Genomic DNA, 18584 nt, shown 5'->3' with positions numbered 1-18584 from the left:
CTCTGACTCATATTTTATTATGTACCTATCTATCTTCCTCTGTAATGTTTGTACCATGGGGAGGAAAATACTATTAATGGCCCCATTTCAAAGAGAAAAGTGAGGTTCAGAAAATTTAAGCCATTTCCCAATTCACGGAGCCTGACTCAAAACCAAAAAAAAAAACACTCAAGTAAGAGAAACCTTTCGATTCTATTACACAGCCCCTCATCCTCGCATGTAAAATGAGGATGTAAAATGATTTCTCGGGTCCCTCAAACTCTGATATTCTCTAGTCCCTGGATGCCTGGCTGAGTTCTCCAAGTGCCAGTCTTGCCTGGGACTCCCAAGTACCCAGACACACCCCACTAGCCACGCTGCCCGAGGCTCCGCAGCAGGACACCTGCTCTCCAAGGCAGAAACCGGACAGCCCAACAGTCCCTCAGTCCTGAGTTCTGGGGGGAACGCTGATAAACCTGAGAAGGGAGCAAACGGGCGGCCGTCTAGAGGGCAGCTCCTTTTCCGTGGGAGCCCAAGCAGCTCCTTACAGCTGTACCCGCCCATTGGCCTCGAGGTGACGAGACCACCCCACTCACCCCGGGCGCCTCCCGATGTAGGATCCTGGCCGCCTCCGCCCGGCCCAGACCCAGCTGCAGCCACACGGGGCAGGTCTTGACGAGCTTCTCCAGGACGCTGATGTCCCGGCGAGGGAGGCAGTTCTTGGGAGTGCCTGGCAAGCCGGGCCCCGTGCCATCTTCCTCCTTCTTTTCCTGTCTCTCTCCTTTGCCAACATCTGGAATAGGACTGAGAACAGAATAGAATGATCAGCGCACCCTGACGCAGGTCCAGAGAGGACTTGACAACAAATGGGGATTCAGTTCTTATTGGACTGAATAAATCATGCTTGCTTATTCAGCATCTGCATAGCCAGGGCCTTTTGGGGAATTAAAAAATGGACAAGCCTTAAGGCTTGATCTTCACCTTAAGGCACTTAAAATGAGTAAGACACACACAGAAACAACCAGCTATAGTACAAGATCAGAATAAATATAGCAGGAGGAGAGTGCAATGGAAGGAGCTAATTCCAACCCAGGGTGGGTTCAGGAAAACAGTGGCATTTGAGCAGAGACCTGAAGAGAATTAAAAAAAAAAAAAAAACACAACTTCTTAACTGAAGTGTAATTTACACACAGTAAAATGCACTAGTCTTTAATATACAGTTAGACAAACTTTTACGTATGTCTGCACCCACGTAACCATCACCCAGATCAAGACAGAGAGTTGTGCTGTCCAATATGATAGCCACCAGTCATATAAACTCTTAAGAGTGAGTTGTCTGAACTGAGACCCACTGTAAGTGTAAAATACACACAGGATTTCAAAGACATGGTATGAAAAGAAAAAGACCAGAAAATAGTTCATTAATAATATTTTACACTGATTGTGTATTGAACTGATCTTTTTGGACATACTGAGATAGAACATTATTAAAATTAATTTCACCCTATTTCTTTTTCCTTTTTTAGTGTAACTACCAGAAAACGTAAAACTACATAAGGGGCTTGCATTGTATTTCGGTTAGATGTGCTGATACAGACATTTCAGGTTTCCTTGTGTCTCTCCCAGTCAATCCCCAGGATGAGGATGTAACAGGTCAGGGTCCCCGGGAAAGGAGGAGTATCACAGGCCTGAGAAACGGCAGGACAAGTAGAGGACCGACCTAAGAGATTCCAGACTCTCCCCAACACGCTCCTTCCACCCGACCCCCTACACACACACACACACACACACACACACACACACACACACACGTGAGTTTTGATTCCAGAAAAGGAGGAACAGCATCTTGGTGCCTCAAATTCTGAGTCGGGGGTGGGGTGGGGGCTGCGTGGTCTGTTTGCCTGCTACCCGAGGAACAAAATCTCTCCGGGTATCTGCAGGGGTGAAAACCTTTTTCACTGTGGTTGTGGTTTTTGTTCATTTTCTGGCTGCGCCCTGACCAGGGATCAAACCTGTGCTTCCTTCAGTAGAAGCACGGAGCCCTAACCACCAGACCACCGGGGACTTCCCATGGGTGAAAACCTTCATCGGATAGAAAGGGGCAGTTATAAAACCAGGAAGATGCAGCTGGTGCCCCTTCACCCTGTATCCCTGAGATGCTGCACCAGAGATCAGGTCGGCATGTGCTATTAAGGAGCTGCCTGAGGATGGGGCAGGATGAAGCCAGAATGAGCCCTGCTAGAGGCACAGACAAAGTGGAACCATTTGCTGAGGTCAGAGGACATGGGGGACCCAGGAGTCCTGATGAGGGAACAGCATTCCCTAGAGAGGAGGGTGGGGGTCCTGGCAGTTCTCTGGATGGTGGGGAGGCTGGGAAGGTGGGGTTAAACAGGTCCAGCTGTGTTGGGTTTTGCAGAGACCAGACTAGAAAGATACATATAGTGAGAGATCCAGCAACATTAGTGTGCTAAAAATTCCCTCTTCTGATGCTCCTCACTCCTAAGTCCTTCTAGAAGCCCCCCCTCCCTGGAAGTTGCGTGTGTCGGGGGTTCTTATGAATTTCTCCTCTGGGTCCACACAAGAGTGTGCCAGGTCACCAGGCCAGCAGGAGTGACCAGCAGCTGCAGGCGTCATGGGGCTGGGAGGGGCCGCTGGGGGCATCCATAGGCTGTGGAGTTGGGTCTCATCTCGAGTTTGAGGGCAGGGCGGCCCAGCTCATACAAACATGACCTCTTCCCAGGCCCTGAAGTATGGTTCACATCTCCTCTGGGAAAGCAGTAAAGACAGCGGAGGCCAGAATCACCCAGAAATACACACTCTTGGTCTTCCAGGTTCTTCTAGCCTTCCTTAGATGCACAAAAATATCTTCTGGCACCAAAAGGCTTTATAGTCATCCTAAAATCTTCTTGCTTGGCCCCAGGCTTCCCCTCAGAGGCCAGTTAGGACTCTAACAGCCACTGGAGTGAGAGCAATTGGCTCCCATTTCTTCTCTGCCACTAACTAGGCTTAGGTTGCTTAGTGAAGTCTGTGAGCACATCCATTGCCTCTTAGGGCCTCAGTATCTGCATCTGTACAATGAGGAGAAGCAGCCTGGAAGACTCCTCTATTTGCCAGGTGGCCTAGGTAGGACCTGGACTTTTGGGACAAGGGTCCCCATTTTCTCTTGTGGAACCAAGATTAACAAGCTTTGAAAAAAATGAGAAAGTTCGCCTTAAATTCATTTATACTATGAATATTGTCTGAGGGCCTGAAAGCAGCAGATATTGTTCCAGGCATGGGGTTAGAGCAGAGAACAAAACAGCTTAAAAAGGAGAAAAACCCCTCATCTTTGGGAGAGGAGTCAGGCCACAGACACAGTGAAGGGGTGCCCTGGGGTGTTAGATGGTGAGCACCAGCCCGGCAAGCAAAGGGCTGGGGTCAGGGGAGCCCTCACTGAAAAGACTGAGTAACATCTGGATGCAGACAGCTGGGGAAAAGATTCCAGACTCAGGGGCAGCAAAGGCCTCGAGCAGTAGGCTGAGCTGCCTGGTCCAGAAGGAACCACGAGGAAGCTTGGGGGTGGCAGGAGGTAGAAGGGTGAGGGTGGGAGAAGGTGAGGTCAGGGACCAGGGTTGGGGGGGAGGGTCCCTCTAAGGCTTCTGGATCTACTGGGAGGGTTGGCTCTAAATCCACATATGTAAGCATCTTCCCTGGGATTCCGGAAGCTAGCAACTTGCTCTCACCAGACCCTGGTCTTTCTTGGCAAGAAGAAATGGACTGGTTAAGATGTGGTGGGGCCTGGCTGGCCTCTGGGCCCACAGAGATGAACCCAATCCCCTAGCCCTAGCCCCCAGCAGTCCCACCTGCTCCTTGAGGTACAGGCTGCTGCTTTCAGGGTGACCAAGTAGAAACTCTGCCCCAGGCTCCAGCACCAAAGGGACTGTGTCATCTCTCCTTTTGTGGTCATGTAGCTGCCCCACTCTAAAACCCTCAACGGCCCCCACTGCAGGAAGAGTCCAATCCAGTCCCTAATACTGAAGGCATTCCCATTTGGAGCCCCCACCCACAGAAGGAGGCTGCTGTCCACCACCCCTGCAAAACCTGCACATCCCCACTTGACACTCTGGCTCCAGCTATTCTGTTCACCTGCAGTACCTTCAGATTCTCTGTGACTTCCTCTCAACAGGTAGGCAAACATTTATTAGACGAGACACAGAAAGCAAGAACCATAAAGGAAAAGATGGATAAGTTAGTCATATCAACACTGAAACTTGTGCCCATGAAAACACCTCATGAAGAAAATGAAGACTCAAAAAAAAAAAAAAAAAAAAAAACCCACAAAACTGAAGACTCAAACTACAGGCTGGGAGCAAATATTTGCAAAGCATGTATCTAATAGAGATCACACAAATTAATTTTTTAAAGGGGCTTTGAGGATGCTTCAAAGAAGAAGACATGGCCAGGAAGCAGGTAAAAAGTGCTCGACATCATTAGTCATTAAGGAAATGCAAATTAAAACCACAATAAGATACCACGATACAACCACTAGGATGGCTAAAATTAAAAAGACTGATAACATCACATGTTGGCAAGGATGGGAAGTAAATAGAACGCTCACACTTTATTGGTGTAGATTGGTATGACCACTTCGAAAAAAGGCAGTCTTTTCAAGTCAACTTTCATATACACCTGCCCCATGGCTGAGCCATTCCACTCATAGGTATGAACCCAAAATAAAGGCAAAAGTATGCCCATGAAAAGACCTCTCCTTGAGTGTTCATATCAGATTTATTCATAATAGCCCCAAACTGGTCCAGACATCCATCAATCAGAGAATGAACAGACAGTGGTACCTCACATAGCAGAAAAATATTCAACAACAAACAGGAACCACTGATACACAGCATCCCATGTATAAACCTCAAAAACACTGCGAGAGAAAGGAGCCAGATGCCAAAAAATACATATGATATGTATCCATTTATATGAAGTTCAGCTGGTACACTTAGCTAGGGATATTTACATTTTATCATATGTAAATTTTACACCAAAACAATAAAAAAGAACCATAAAGAAATACTGAACTCTAGTTAATGATACATGTGCGAAATATTCTGGGGTGTCCAGAACCTTCTTTAAAATGCAGCAGAAAAAATAAGGTGGACTCATGGAGAAACAGGAATAAATATCTTTAGAAAGCAGATAAAGAAAAACATCAAGGGTAAGTGCTTACTCCAAAATTATTTTGACTCTTCTGTATGTCTAGTAATTTTTTTTATAACAAACTGTTGGGGATAAAGTTTTCCCATCCTTCAGGGCCCTTTCAGAAGAAGGCTGCCAGATGTACTACAAGCCCTAGGCTTGGATCCAGGCTGTGTGATCTCTGGCCAGATCCTTTACTTCTCTGGACTTCCATTTATTCACTTGTATAAAAATAATAATACTCCTTACTTCATAGGATAATTGTGAAAATTTGATGGGACATTTGTCAGGAACTTGGCAGAGTGCACACAATTCAGGAAATGCTAGCTACTGTTTCTCTTTTCAACTCCCTAGTTGGAATTCTTATTTTCCGCCTCTCCCTAGAGTTCTCCCACATTGCAGCCTTGATTTTAGGACTCAGCACGTTTAGAGTGGGGTACACCTTTGTGTGTTGCACTCCTCTTGTACCCAAGTCAACATCTGAGCCCAGTTCAAGTGCCAGGGAACCATTTCTTGACATGAACAAAAAAGCCAATTTTGGGGCACAGAAACAAATAACTTGGAGGATCCCTTTTATAACTTGAGCTCAGCTAGGGCCGGTGGAAAGACAAAAAAGACCTGGGGTTAGTGCAGAAACCTTCCAGAGATGAGCAGTGAAGGGGCTACATGTGGCCACTCAGACTAAACCACTCAAGAGGCCAAAGGCTCTTAAGATGCTGCTTTCCAGGAATTGTCCAAGTTGTTCAGGGTTCTCCTTCCCCTCTGGATGGGTGAGGGTGGAAGTAACAAGGGTTTGCTCAGGGCCCTATAAAGTGGTGGCTTGGCAGGATCAGAGGCTGGAGTGGAAGTAAGTGTCAAAGGCTGCAGCAAGGACTGTAAGTTAGCAAAGGAGCAGCTGAGTCTGGGGGAGGTTTGAGCCTTGCACCAGGTCATAGGAGCAGCAGAGCCCTGGAGGGACAGAGTGGCAGGGACACCTTCGCTGACCAGGCCAAGGAAGGGTAATGGGGCCAGGAAGATGCCCCCTAACCCCTGAGTCCCTGATGACCTTGAGCCTCAGGTCACTTGAACTTTCTGGATGCCCACTTGTGACCATTAAACGCTGAAGCTGACGCTGAAGCTCTAGGCTGGACTGTCGGGCTCAAGCAGGATGGCAGAGGCGTGAACACCCTGAGCAGGCACCATGCAGGCTGTTGCACTGCCATGATCACTGTCATTAAACAGCTTGGCCACACCAGCTTGAACTTTGAGGGCCCATCACTGAGCCCACGCAACAGCCGATACGTCATCTGCTGGCACAGTCAACCACTCCAGCACCCACACCCTCCTCCTCACTAGCCAAGCTCCAGCTGAGGGCCTTCGCCACAGGAACCCGGAGTAATGAATGGCATTGTTAGCACAAAGTAATGAGCCCAGAAACTTCAGGGCAATTCCACTGGAAACAGAAATCATTCCATGACTTGTTTCCCTTCTGCTTGCATGGGGGTAATAGAGAGATCAGCTCTAATTAGCAGTCCTAACAGCCTTTCAATTCAAGGGGTGGGCTGTCCGAGGACACCCAGGCTGCCCCACCCAGTTGCAGGGTGGCCAGACACCAGGAAATCCCTCGCCCTGGGCCACGGGGACCAGGCCTGCGCTCAGAATCCTGGCTTATTTGGGGACCTTCTTACCAGCTCCCAGAGGAAGGAGTTACTTGGCATGGTGTGTCCACCCTGGCATGCTGCCTGCATCGAGTCGTGGGCCTATTACACCTTGGTGAGGAGAGAGGAAAGTCCTGCTCTGGGGTGGAGAGGCCACCCGAGGGGCACCTGGGTGCGGGGTCAGTTAAGGGTGCAGGGCGCTGGCTGGATGCTGTCAGTCTGGGAGGAGGCCCCTTAGTTCCCAGCTCACGAGGGCGCTGGCCTCAGGCTGCCTGTGTGGGCCCCGGGGAAGCAGCTCAGAGAGTTCCAATGACGCATCACTGGAAGAAGAACTAAGGCCCCCTTGTGCAGACTTGGCCGGAACTCGGGGGTGGAAGGGGAGGACTGGGAAAAAGCCAGCTCCATCCCACCCGCAGTCCTGACAGGGCCCTCGCTCCAGGACCAAGTGGGTCTATTGAGAGAAAGAGACCTGGTCCCAGCAGTCAGTGTCACAGGATGGCCCAACCACTCCGTACAAGGGGGTCAGTACACAGACGACATGGAGGGGCCAGGGTGGGAGGGGCCAGGGTGGGAGGGGAGGGGCCGGGGGGGGGGCCAGGGTGGGAGGGGCGGGGCCCTGGAAAGGCCAGTCAGGGCAGCAACGTGCCTGTTCATCCCCGATAGCCCAGGGCACACAGTCATTCTCACACCTACTGGAGTGGCTAGCACCGTGTCCCCCAGAGAGACAAATTCAAATTCTAGCACCCAGTCCCTGTGAATATGACCTCACTTGGAAAAAGGATCTTTGCAGATGTAATTAAGGATGACATCATTCTGGATTTCGTGTTAGTTGCTCAGTTGTGTCTGACTCCTTGTGACCTCATGGACTGTACCCTGCCAGGCTCCTCTGTCCACAGGATTCTCTAGGCAAGAATATTGGAGTGGGTTGCTGTTCCCTTCTCTAGGGGATCTTTCCAACCTAGGAATCAAACCCAGCTGTCCTGCATTGTAGGCAGATTTTTTACTGTCTGAGCAACCAGAGAAGCTCTCTGGATTTAGGGTGGACCCTAAATTCAGTGAGAGGTGTTCTCATAGAAAGACATAGAGGAATTCTCTGGCTTCAGTGGTTAGGACTCTGAGCTTCCACTGTAGGAGGCAGGGGTTCTCAGTTTAGGGAACTAAGATCCTGCATGCAGCAGCCCCCAAAACAGACACAGAGATACAAGAAAATCACATCACAAGAAAATCACATCAAATCCTCTGATTGATGGCCACCACCAGAGGCTGGAGAGAGGCATGGCTCCTCTCTCAGAGCTTCCAGACACAACCAACCCTGCTGACCCCTTGGTCTTGAACTTCGGGCCTCCAGAACCATGACAAAATACATTTCTATTGTTAATAGCTGCAAGGTTCATGATGACTTGCTGCTGCAGCTCTTGGAAACTAACATATCTACCTGATAGTCCAAGTAAAGACAAGGACACTGAAGCACAAAAAAAATTGAACAGCTCATCCAAGGCCGTGTGTGTGCGCTCAGTCATGTCTGACTCTTTGCAACACTTTGGACTGTAGCCCGCCAGACTCCTCTGTCCATGGGGATTTTTCAGGCAAGAATACTGGAGTGGGTTGCCATTTCCTCTCCAGGGGATCTTCCCCACCCAGGTATCAAACCCAAGGCTCCTGGGGCTCCTGTGGCTCCTACATTGCAGGTGGATTCTTTGCCCGCTGAGCCATCAGGGAAGCCCAAGTTCACACAGCCTCTAAGTGGCAGAGCTGGGCTTCAAATCTGGACAATCTGGATCCTGGGTCTGGGTTAATAACCTCTACACTATTCTGGTTCTTGAAGAAACTTTAAAAATTTCCCATGCATATGTATCCTTATAGTACTTGGCAAAGAAAGTGCTCATTAAAGTTTGTTGACCCATTTGTAATTTATATAAACACAGAGACAGAGAAATATAAACATACACAGAAATAATGTCCTGAAAGCTCTGTATGACATCATTCAGTTCAGTTCAGTCGCTCAGTCGTGTCCAACTGTTTGCGACCCCATGAATCGCAGCACACCAGGCCTCCCTGTCCATCACCAACTCCCAGAGTCCCCTCAAACTCATGTCCATCAAGTCAGTGATGCCATCCAGCCATCTCATCCTCTGTCATCCCCTTCTGCTCCTGCCCCCAATCCCTCCCAACATCAGGGTCTTTTCCAATGAGTCAAGTCTTCGCATGAGGTGGCCAAAGTATTGGAGTTTCAGCTCAGCGTCAGTCCTTCCAATGAACACCCAGGACTGATCTCCTTTAGGATGGACTGGTTGGATCTCCTTGCAGTCCAAGGGACTCTCAAGAGTCTTCTCCAACACCACAGTTCAAAAGCATCAATTTTTCGGCACTCAGCTTTCTTCACAGTCCAACTTTCATATCCATACATGACCACTGGAAAAACCATAGCCTTCACTAGACGGACCTTTGTTGGCAAAGTAATGTCTCTGCTTTTTAATATGCTATCTAGGTTGGTCATAACTTTCCTTCCAAGGAGTAAGTGTCTTTTAATTTCATGGCTGCAATCACCATCTGCAGTGATTTTGGAGCCCAGAAAAATAAAATTTGACACTGTTTCCACTGTTTCCCCATCTATTTCCCGCGAAGTGATGGGACCAACGACATCATTAAGAACTGTCATTTCTGAGAAATGCATGCAGGGGGGTTGTTTCAAATTTTTATGCCAATGATGCATTACTTATATGATTAAAATCATCTTAAATCACTGTGTGGAAATACACTGGTTTGTCACATAAATGTGTGGAGAGCTGGTGGCTTTGGGGTCTCCTGAGCCGGCTTGGTGGTCACTTCACACACTGCACAGCCAGCTCCGCCTGACTCACTCAGAGGATATTTGCCTGTCTAACCACACTCACCCCCAGTCCCCTCTTCTGCGAAATGGGGAGTAAGTATAACAGGTAGAGAGGGTTTCCCTCGGGAGTAGAGAAGATGAGATGCGCACACTGCGCTATTATCCTGGGAGTGATTGACAGTAAACCTCTAAGAGCCATAACTGAATTGCCCGGTGCAAGCTAAGCTTCCAGAAGTCCAAAGCCTCCCTCCTTTTGAAGTGGCAGCTATTTCTCGAGCTGGGGCAAAACTGTCCACAGGCCCCAGGGGTGTTTGCCTCATGCCTGATCCTGGAGAACCAGCTGAGCCTTGATACTCCCGGGGAGGAGGGGGCAGTCACTCATGGCTGTCCCCACCCACCTTCTCCCTACAATTAGAGACTTGGTGGTCATTTCACATTCCACGTAGCCCAAAGATGAAAAACGTGGACTCACTCAGTCTCGGGCCCAGCCCTGCCACATCTGGCCATGTGACCCAGGGTGAGGTTTTTAACCTCTGTGGGCCTCAGTCTTCTCATCTGTGCAATGGAGCTGGTAATCCCTGCCACATGTAATGTGCATGAAGCAGCATCGGGCACACAAGAACACCTCGAATACATCATTATTCTCACTGGCTTAACCACACACGTGGTCCTGCCCTGTTTCTCCTACGCACACCAACATGAGAAATGACCTGGGATAGGTGAGAACCCAGTGCTCAGCCCCCCGAATGCCACCAGCACGCCAAGGAGGAGAAGCACCCCATGAGAACTAAAACAGCTGCACCTGCTCTGAAAGACTGTCAAAATCCAAAAGAGGGGTGCTGTAGCCAGGCCCCAGCAGCCCCACTCCCAGGACACACACAGGGAAAAGGTGGCAATTGATAATGGAAGCACTTAGAGTGAGAGGAAATGGGACCAACCAATGTCCATCCACGAGAAACAGACATGAGAAAATGATAAATAAGTTGTGATTCTTCCACCCTGGACTATCACACAGCTGCTAAAAGTTAGGAACCAATTGCTATTGGGTGAAATCTCAGTTGCATTGATGTTAATTTCCTGATATTGATTCTTGTGCTGAGGTTATGTAAGAGAATGGCCATGTTTGGGAAACACTCACAGACATGTATGCAAGTTAAGAAGCACAGTGCCTGCAACTTACTCTCACACCGTTCAGAAAAAGTGGAGAAGAGAAAACCAACAGTTGTGATAAAATGTTCATAACTGATAAATCTGACTGAAGACTGCAATACAGGAATTCACTGTACTACTCCAGTAACTTTTCTGGGAGCCTGAAGTTATTTTAAAAGAAAAAGTTAAGAAGTTTTAAAATCAAACAAACCAAAATCCCAATGTTGAATGAAATAAGCAAATTACAGAAGGAATGAAAACACTTATATAAAGTGTAAAAGTGTACACAACAGTTCTATGTTTTTTGTAAACACACAGGCACACCAAATCCAGGACAATGGTGACCTCTGAGGAGTTGGAAGAAAATGGGATCTGGGAACTCTGTGAAGGAGGCTTTGGCCAGTTCTGTAATGATTTATTTATTTTTAAAATGTCAGAAACATGCACCTTCTCCCAAGGTCCTCCAGAACATGCCACAAGCCCAGGCATTGTAGAGTGGGGGTCTTAGGATGTTACTGAGTCCAAACTCACTCTGCTTGCTGCACCACAGGCCGATGAATTGAGGTGTTGAGACAAGGAATATGCCTTTAATCAGAGAGTCGGCTGACCAAGAAGATGGCAGACTAATGTCTCAAAATAACCATTTGCCGGGGTCTGGATGCCAGCTTCTTTTACAGAACCAGAGAGAACCGGTGAGGAAGTAAGTCAAAAGGCAGAATAGAGAGGGAGAAGCAATGAGGAAGTGAAGTATTAATACAAAGGGCCATCAGTCTTACAAAACATCTCGGGGAGTGGGCTAGCCTGTGGAAGGGGTGTGTTAATCTTTCCTGCAGCCATTCACAGATGGGTAGGATGAGATTATCTTCCTAATAGCTGAACAAAGGCTAACAATTATTCCCACAATTGCTTGGTGACTCAGACAGTAAAGAATCCACCTGCATTGCAGGAGACTGGGGTTCCATCCCTGAGTCAGGAAGATCCCCTGGAGAAGGGAATGGCAGCCCACTCCAGTATTCTTGCCTGGAAAATTCCATGGGCAGAGGAGCCTGGCAGGCTACAGTCCATGGAGTCACAAGAGTCAGACACAACTGAGTGACTTATACACATACAGTCCAACAGTCAGGCAGAGGGGCAGGGTCCTCTGAGGCAGGCCATTATGTATAGTTATAATGGTGGTGCTGGGGTAAAGACCTTGCATGCCAATGCAAAAGACATAAGAGACTCGGGTTTGATCCCTGGGTTGGGAAGATTCCCTCAAGGAGGGCGTGGCAACCCACTCTAGTATTCCTGTCTGGAGAATCCCATGGACAGAGGAGCCTGGCGGGCTACAGTCCATGGGGTTGTAAAGAGTCGGACATGACTGAAGTGACTGAGCATGCATGTAACAACAGCAATGAAAAGCAAGTCAAAGAAACAGTTCCAACATGGAGTCAGAACTGGTTCTTCCCTGCAACAAAAACACCTAAGGCCTGTCCCTTCTGCCAGGCCAGTTCCTCCAGGATGACTCCCATTGTTTGTTTTTCTTGGCATTTTTCAGAAAGTTCTGGAGCCTGAGGGCCTGTGTTGAAAGGTAATGGAGATGAGTCCATCCAAAGAATCAGGCCCTGGGGGACTTTAAGGAAAATCTCCTGACAGCTGCGTCAGCAGAGCAGAAGCCAGAGAAAGTCACTGGGGGTGTGTCTCCACACTGTGGCAGCCACAAGCCTTGGGCCAAGGAGCAGCAGCTGATGCTAGAGTGAGTGACAGCTTGGAGTTCTGACTACAGGTGAAGATGCCAACAGGAACATGCAAGACGGGCGGCAGGTATCTGGAGCTGGGAGAACTCCTTCCGACGCCCCGGTGCTATGAACAAACACCCACCCAGGGCTCAGTGTCCCCCACTGTAAACAGGGAGACTAGGCCACTAATGAAATTAAAATTCATCTTTTAGGGCAAGATGAGAAAATTGAAAATAACCCGATCTATTTATTTTTGACTATGTTGGGTCTTCGCTGCTGCATGGAGTTTTCTCTAGTTGCGGCGTGTGGGGGCTACTCTCTATTAATAGGGGTTTCTCATTAGGCTCTGGAGTTGTGGCACGTGGGCTCAGCAGTTGTGGCAAATGGGCTTAGTCGCTCTGAGGCATGTGGCATCTTCCCAGACCAGGGATCAAAGCTGTGTCTCCAGCATTGGCAGGCAGATTCTTTACCAGTGAGCCACCAAGGAAGCCTGAGATGAGAAAATTTAAACATAAAATTTTTCCTTGCCAGTTTGTATCTCCTTCCTCCCCTTTAGGGTGTGTTGTGCAAGCGTGTTAAGCAGACCTCCCTAGGTGATAACATTCCTTCTTTAATCTTGTAAGGGGCCACGATGACCCATGACCCGCTACACACTTTGTAGTGTAGATCTGGACTGTGTAACCTGTCAATAACTTAGGTATGGCCCTTCGTCTCAAAAACTTACATAGCTGGGCTCTGACCTCTAAAAGGGTGGAACAATTCTCAGAGCTTTCTGAAAGACGGTCTCCTGGATTATAATGCTCAGGTCAGCTCAAATAAAAATTTTCATTTCTTTCTAGACCAACTATTTTTTTAAAAGATGTATTTATTTCTGGCTGCACTGGGTCTTTGTTGCTGCACGAGGTCCTTCTCCAGCAGCGGCAAGTGGGGTCTACTCTCTGTTGCGGTGTTCAGGCTTCTCACTGCAGAGGTTCCTCTCGTTGCAGAGCACGGCCTCTAGCATGTGGGCTCAGGAGTTGTGGTCCACGGGCTTAGTTGTCCTCCAGCATGTGGACCAGGGATTGAACCTGAGTCCCCTGCACTGGTAGGTGGATTCTCTACTGCTGAGCCACCAGGGAAGCCCCGAAATCAATTATTAATTCTTTCATCTACACCACTTGCCGCAAAGGTCATGGGACAGGGTATGGAAGAACTCAGCCACAGGGGACACTTAGGTGGTAACTCCCAGATGAGATGAAGAGCTCAAGACAGTTCATGGAAGAAGCCAGGGCTCATCAAATCCTGGGGCAGGGAAGGCAAACCCCCTGGTGAAGGAGAATCTGGGAATTTTGTGGATGGATGAGCATGAAACCAAGGCCCCCGGGAACTGAGCTTCCCTGATGAGTTTATGATTAACCTCTCTATCCAAAACTTTATTCCTTTTCTTGTCCGCCCCTGTTCCCCTCAGGATTGAGAAAAGGGGGAACTGAAACTGAGGACACTTTGGGGCCTTCCTGGGTACAGAAGCCCCTTGTTGTCCCCGGTTTCTTGTTTGTAGAAAAAGGCTTTGATCTAGCCTTCCCTGAGTTCCAAAGAGCAGACTTGAACAGTCAGTACTTAGGGAAGTGAGGGAATGCAGAAACAAAGGGAAAGCAGTCAATCAAGAAACGCAATGACAACTTAACAGTTCAGTGATTAAAAAAAAAAAGTGTCCTAGTCCCTCCTTAAGGGATACACAGAACAATCTGATGCCCATCTTTGAGTTGTTCTGCGGAAACTAAGATCAGCCACCCAGGTAAAGGATGGTCACTACATGCTGATCATAAGCACAGAGACTCCAGACTGGCTGGAACCAGGTTGATGACGGAGATTCCCAAAACATCACCCTGTTGCCTCACCACCAACCAATCAGAAGAAAGTCCCTGAGCTGCTGTTCTCAACCCAAATATTGCCTTAAAAACCTTTCCCTGAAAGCCACTGGGAACTTTGGGTCGTCCTTTTGAGCATTAGCTGCTCATGCAGTTTGCTTGCCACCTGAAGTAAATGTTGGACTTTCCTTCACTACAACCTGGGGTCAGTAGATTGACCTTGCTGCACGTGGGGAGTGGACCCACGTTCTGCTGAGTAACAAGCACTCCAAAAGACCTGTTGGAGCAGTTGGCTTAGATCAGTGATGTGCTGCTAAGCACCTGTCCGTGACAAAAAAAAAAGTCCTGATGTGTAGTGAATGAGGATTGCCATGGCTGTAAGTATTCCCACCACTGCTAATAAGAAGGTATCGATGATTTAACAACTAGCGTAAAATTTCTGAATATTGAACAACACTTTGTAAGCCTATCAGCTGTCCTCTATCTCAGAGGTTCCCCTAACACTGGAGTCCTCTGTACCATCCCAATATGTAGCTGTATCTGTTTGAAGACCTCTAATGACAGGGAGCTCACTACTTCACTGGGCAAGTCATTCTGAGAAGCAGTCCTCAATTTCTATTGGGATGAAATCTGTTCCTCTGAATCCTTCCTCTTCTTTTTCTACCCCTTCTAAGGCCACAGGGACAACACGCCTCATCCCCACGCAGCCCTTCAACTATGCAGAGAAGGCCAGCACAACTCCTCCCCTGATTCTCTAGGGTCAGCTCTTCTCCAGGTTGATCAGCACCCCCTCTCCTTATGGTATCCACAGGTAACATTTACCAGCTTTTCCCCTGTGTCTGACACTGAGTCACACATTGGTTTACACACATTGTCTCCGTGAATTTGCATATGAAGTGTTTTGTTTTTTAGTATTATTTTAAGGTGTACACTGAAATAGTTTTTAATACAATCACAGAATCATGCAACTATCACTGCAATTCATTTTAGGACATTTTCACCATCCCAACAAGGAATCCTGTCCTCATTAACTGTCATTCCCCATTCCCCCTAATGCCCCAGCCGGTGTCAACCACCAAACCATTTTCTGCTTCATAGGTTTGCCTTCTGATATTTCCCATATGGAATTGTACAGTATGTGGTCTTTTATATTTAGTTTCTTTCACTTGACATAAAGTTTTTAAAGTTCACCCAGGCTTCCCTGGTGGCTCAGACAGTAAAGAATCTGCCTGCAATGCTGGAAACCCAAGTTCGATCCCTGATGGGGAAGATGCCCTGGAGAAAGTCATGGCAACCCACTCCAGTATTCTTGCCTGGAGAATTCCATGGACAGAAGAGCCTGGAGGGCTACAGTCCATGGGGTAGCAAAGGGTCACTAACACTTTCACTTTCACACTGTCACAACTTACATAATGCATCAGCGCTTCATTTCTTTTGTTTTTAAAAATTATTTATCTATTTTTGGCTATGCTGAGTCTTCACTGCTGTGGGGACTCTTCTCTTGTTGCAGCTAGTGGGGGCTACCCTCTAGTTGTGGTGTGAGGGCTTCTTCTGTTGTGGAGCACAGGTTCTAGGGCACGTGGGCTCCGTAGCTGCAGCTCCTGGGCTCTAGAGCCCAGGCTCAGTAATTGCGGCACACGGGCTTAGTTGCTCCATGGCACGTGGGATCTTCTCGGCCCAAGGATCAAACCCACGTCTCTTGGATTGGCAGGTGGATTCTTTACCCCTGAGCCACCAGGGAAGCTCCAGTGCTTCATTTCTTTTCAGTGCCAAATAGTATTGCATTGTATGGACATAGCACATTGTACTTGCCCTATTAGTTGACGGATATTTGGGTTCTTCCACTTTTTGGCCATTATGAATAACGCTGCTGATATTCACATATGAGTTTTTGTATAGACATTGTTTTCAATTCTCTTGGGTTTATACCTAAGATTAGAATTGCTGGGTCATATGGTAACTCTGTCTACGGCCATACCACCCTGAATGCGCTGGATCTCATTTGATCTCGGAAGCTAAGCAGGGTCAGGCCTGGTTAGTACTTGGATGGGAGAACTCCTGGGAATACTGGGTGCTGTCGGCTTGGGCTTCCCTGGTGGCTCAGCTGGTAAAGAATCCGCCTGCAATGTGGGAGACCTGGGTTCGATCCCTGGGTTGGGAAGATCCCTGGAGAAAGGAACAGCTGCCCACTCCAGCATTCTGGCCTGGAGAATTCCATGGACTGTATAGTCCATGGGGCCACAAAGAGTCACTCGACTTTCATGGTAACTCTGTATTTAGCATGTGAAGAACTGCCAGACTGTTTCTCCAAAATGGCTAAAGAATTTACAACCCACTGACAATGTAGGGTTGGGGGGGGGGGGTCCCAATTTCTCCACATTCTTATCAACACTTGTTATTATCATTTTGAAATATTTATTATTTATTTGGCTGCACTGGATCTTCATTGTGGCATGTGGAATCTTCGCTCTTTGTTGAGGCATGTAGGATCTTTAGTGGCAGTGTGAGAACTCTTAGTTGTGGCATACGGGATCTAGTTTCCTGACCAGTGATTGAACCCAGAGCCCCTGCATTGGAAATGCAGAGTCTTAGCCACTGGACCACCAGGGAAGTCCCATTATTAGCTATTTTTTTTGTTATAGCCATCCTAGTGGGTTTAAAGTTGTATTTCGTTGTGTTTCTTTCTTCCAGTTTTCTGCAATGTAACTGACATACATCATTGTATAAGTGTAAGGTGTAGAGGATAATGATCTGGCTAACTTACATCATGAGACGATCATCACAAAAGTTCAGTGAATGTCTCATTGTGATTTTTTTTTCTCATTGTGATTTTGATTTACATCTCTCTGATGTAAAACTACACTGAGAATATTAATTATTGACGATTTGTACATATTCTCTAGAAAAATGTTTTTTTAAGATTCTTTACCTGTTTTAAGCATGTATATTATCTATAGTGAAACAGAACACCAGCCCAGGTGCGATGCATGAGACAAGTGCTCGGGCCTGGTGCACTGGGAAGACCCAGAGGAATCGGGTGGAGAGAGAGGTGGGAGGGGGGATCGGGATGGGGAATACATGTAACTCCATGGCTGATTCATGTCAATGTATGACAAAACCCACTGCAATGTTGTGAAGTAATTAGCCTCCAACTAATAAAAATAAAGGAAAAAAAAAATCAACCTAAAAAAAAAAAAGATTCTTTACCTGTTTTAGAATTAGATTATCTTTTTATTATTGAGTTGTAAGTTCTTTACATATCCTATATTTAAATGCCTTATAAGGTGTTCGATTTGCAAATATTTTCTCCCATTCTGTGGGTTGTCTTTTAATTTTCCTGATGAAAAGATGAAGGTGTCCTTTGAAACACAAAAGTTTTTAATTTTGGTGAAATCCAATTTACCTATTTTCTCTTTGGTTGCTTGTACCTTTGGTGTCATAGCTAAGAAACCAACACTTAATTCAAGATCATGAAGATTTACCCCTGTTTTCTTCTGAGACCTTTTACACTTAGGTCTTTGTTCCATTTTGAATTAATTTTTGCATATGATGTGAGACAGGATCCAACCTCCTCCTTTTGCATTTGGATATCCTGTTGTCCCAACAGCATCTATTATAAAGACTATTCTTTCCCCATCGAATTTTCTTTGCAACCATGTTGAAAATCAATTGACCATAAATTATGGAGTGGTTTTGAACCCCTTCATTGTACTGTTTTTATCCCCTTGAGTGTGCTGAGTATCCTTCTGTCTTTCTACCTCTGAAATGTAGAGTCTCAAGCTAGGAAATAACTTCCAGGTGTGTCCTGAGCAGCTCATAAAGGAGCGTGACCATCCCCTCTCTCAATCTAGACAGTCTACTCCTGTTAACATGACCTAAGACAGCTCAACTTTTCTGAAGCTACATATACAACATTCTTGGGGAACTATGGGCAAATTTTTTGAATTCTGAGCTTGGGATCACAATGTGGAGATGAAGGGAAATAAAGAGCTTAGGAGAGGAGTAATTTCATGCAGATACTGTTTTCATCAGGAGAATGGGTACAACTCAAAGGAAATGACAGCTCAGACTCAAGAGACCATGGTCTGGTTGTGTTGTTCACCTTTGGCTACTCATTTCCCGTCTCCAGGCTCAGCGGCTTCTTCAGTAAAATGAGAAGACTGCTGTAGATTTGGAATGGCAAGTGGGTTGAATTTCCCTGTGAACTCCAGTTGATGGGCAGAAGCTGCCCAGACTGTTATGC

General features: G+C 47.2%; 1 protein-coding gene and 1 pseudogene across 1 annotated transcript in view; one reads left to right on the top strand and one right to left on the bottom strand.

Moving 5' to 3' along the window:
* The window catches only part of RIN3 (Ras and Rab interactor 3), a 130330-nt gene that overhangs the window by 88281 nt on the left and 23465 nt on the right, over positions 1-18584 (bottom strand). Inside the window, exon 2 of the mRNA XM_065906609.1 lies at positions 576-783. Within this exon, the coding sequence (XP_065762681.1) occupies positions 576-783 (208 nt within the window). The remainder of the gene's footprint in view (positions 1-575; positions 784-18584) is intronic.
* Positions 16306-16424, top strand: LOC136147538 (5S ribosomal RNA; annotated as a pseudogene).

The sequence above is a fragment of the Muntiacus reevesi genome, chromosome 15 (genome assembly GCF_963930625.1).
Source record: "Muntiacus reevesi chromosome 15, mMunRee1.1, whole genome shotgun sequence".
Lineage (NCBI taxonomy): Eukaryota > Metazoa > Chordata > Mammalia > Artiodactyla > Cervidae > Muntiacus > Muntiacus reevesi.
Note: the sequence above shows the minus strand (reverse complement) of the source record. Positions and strands in the feature narration are given on the sequence as shown.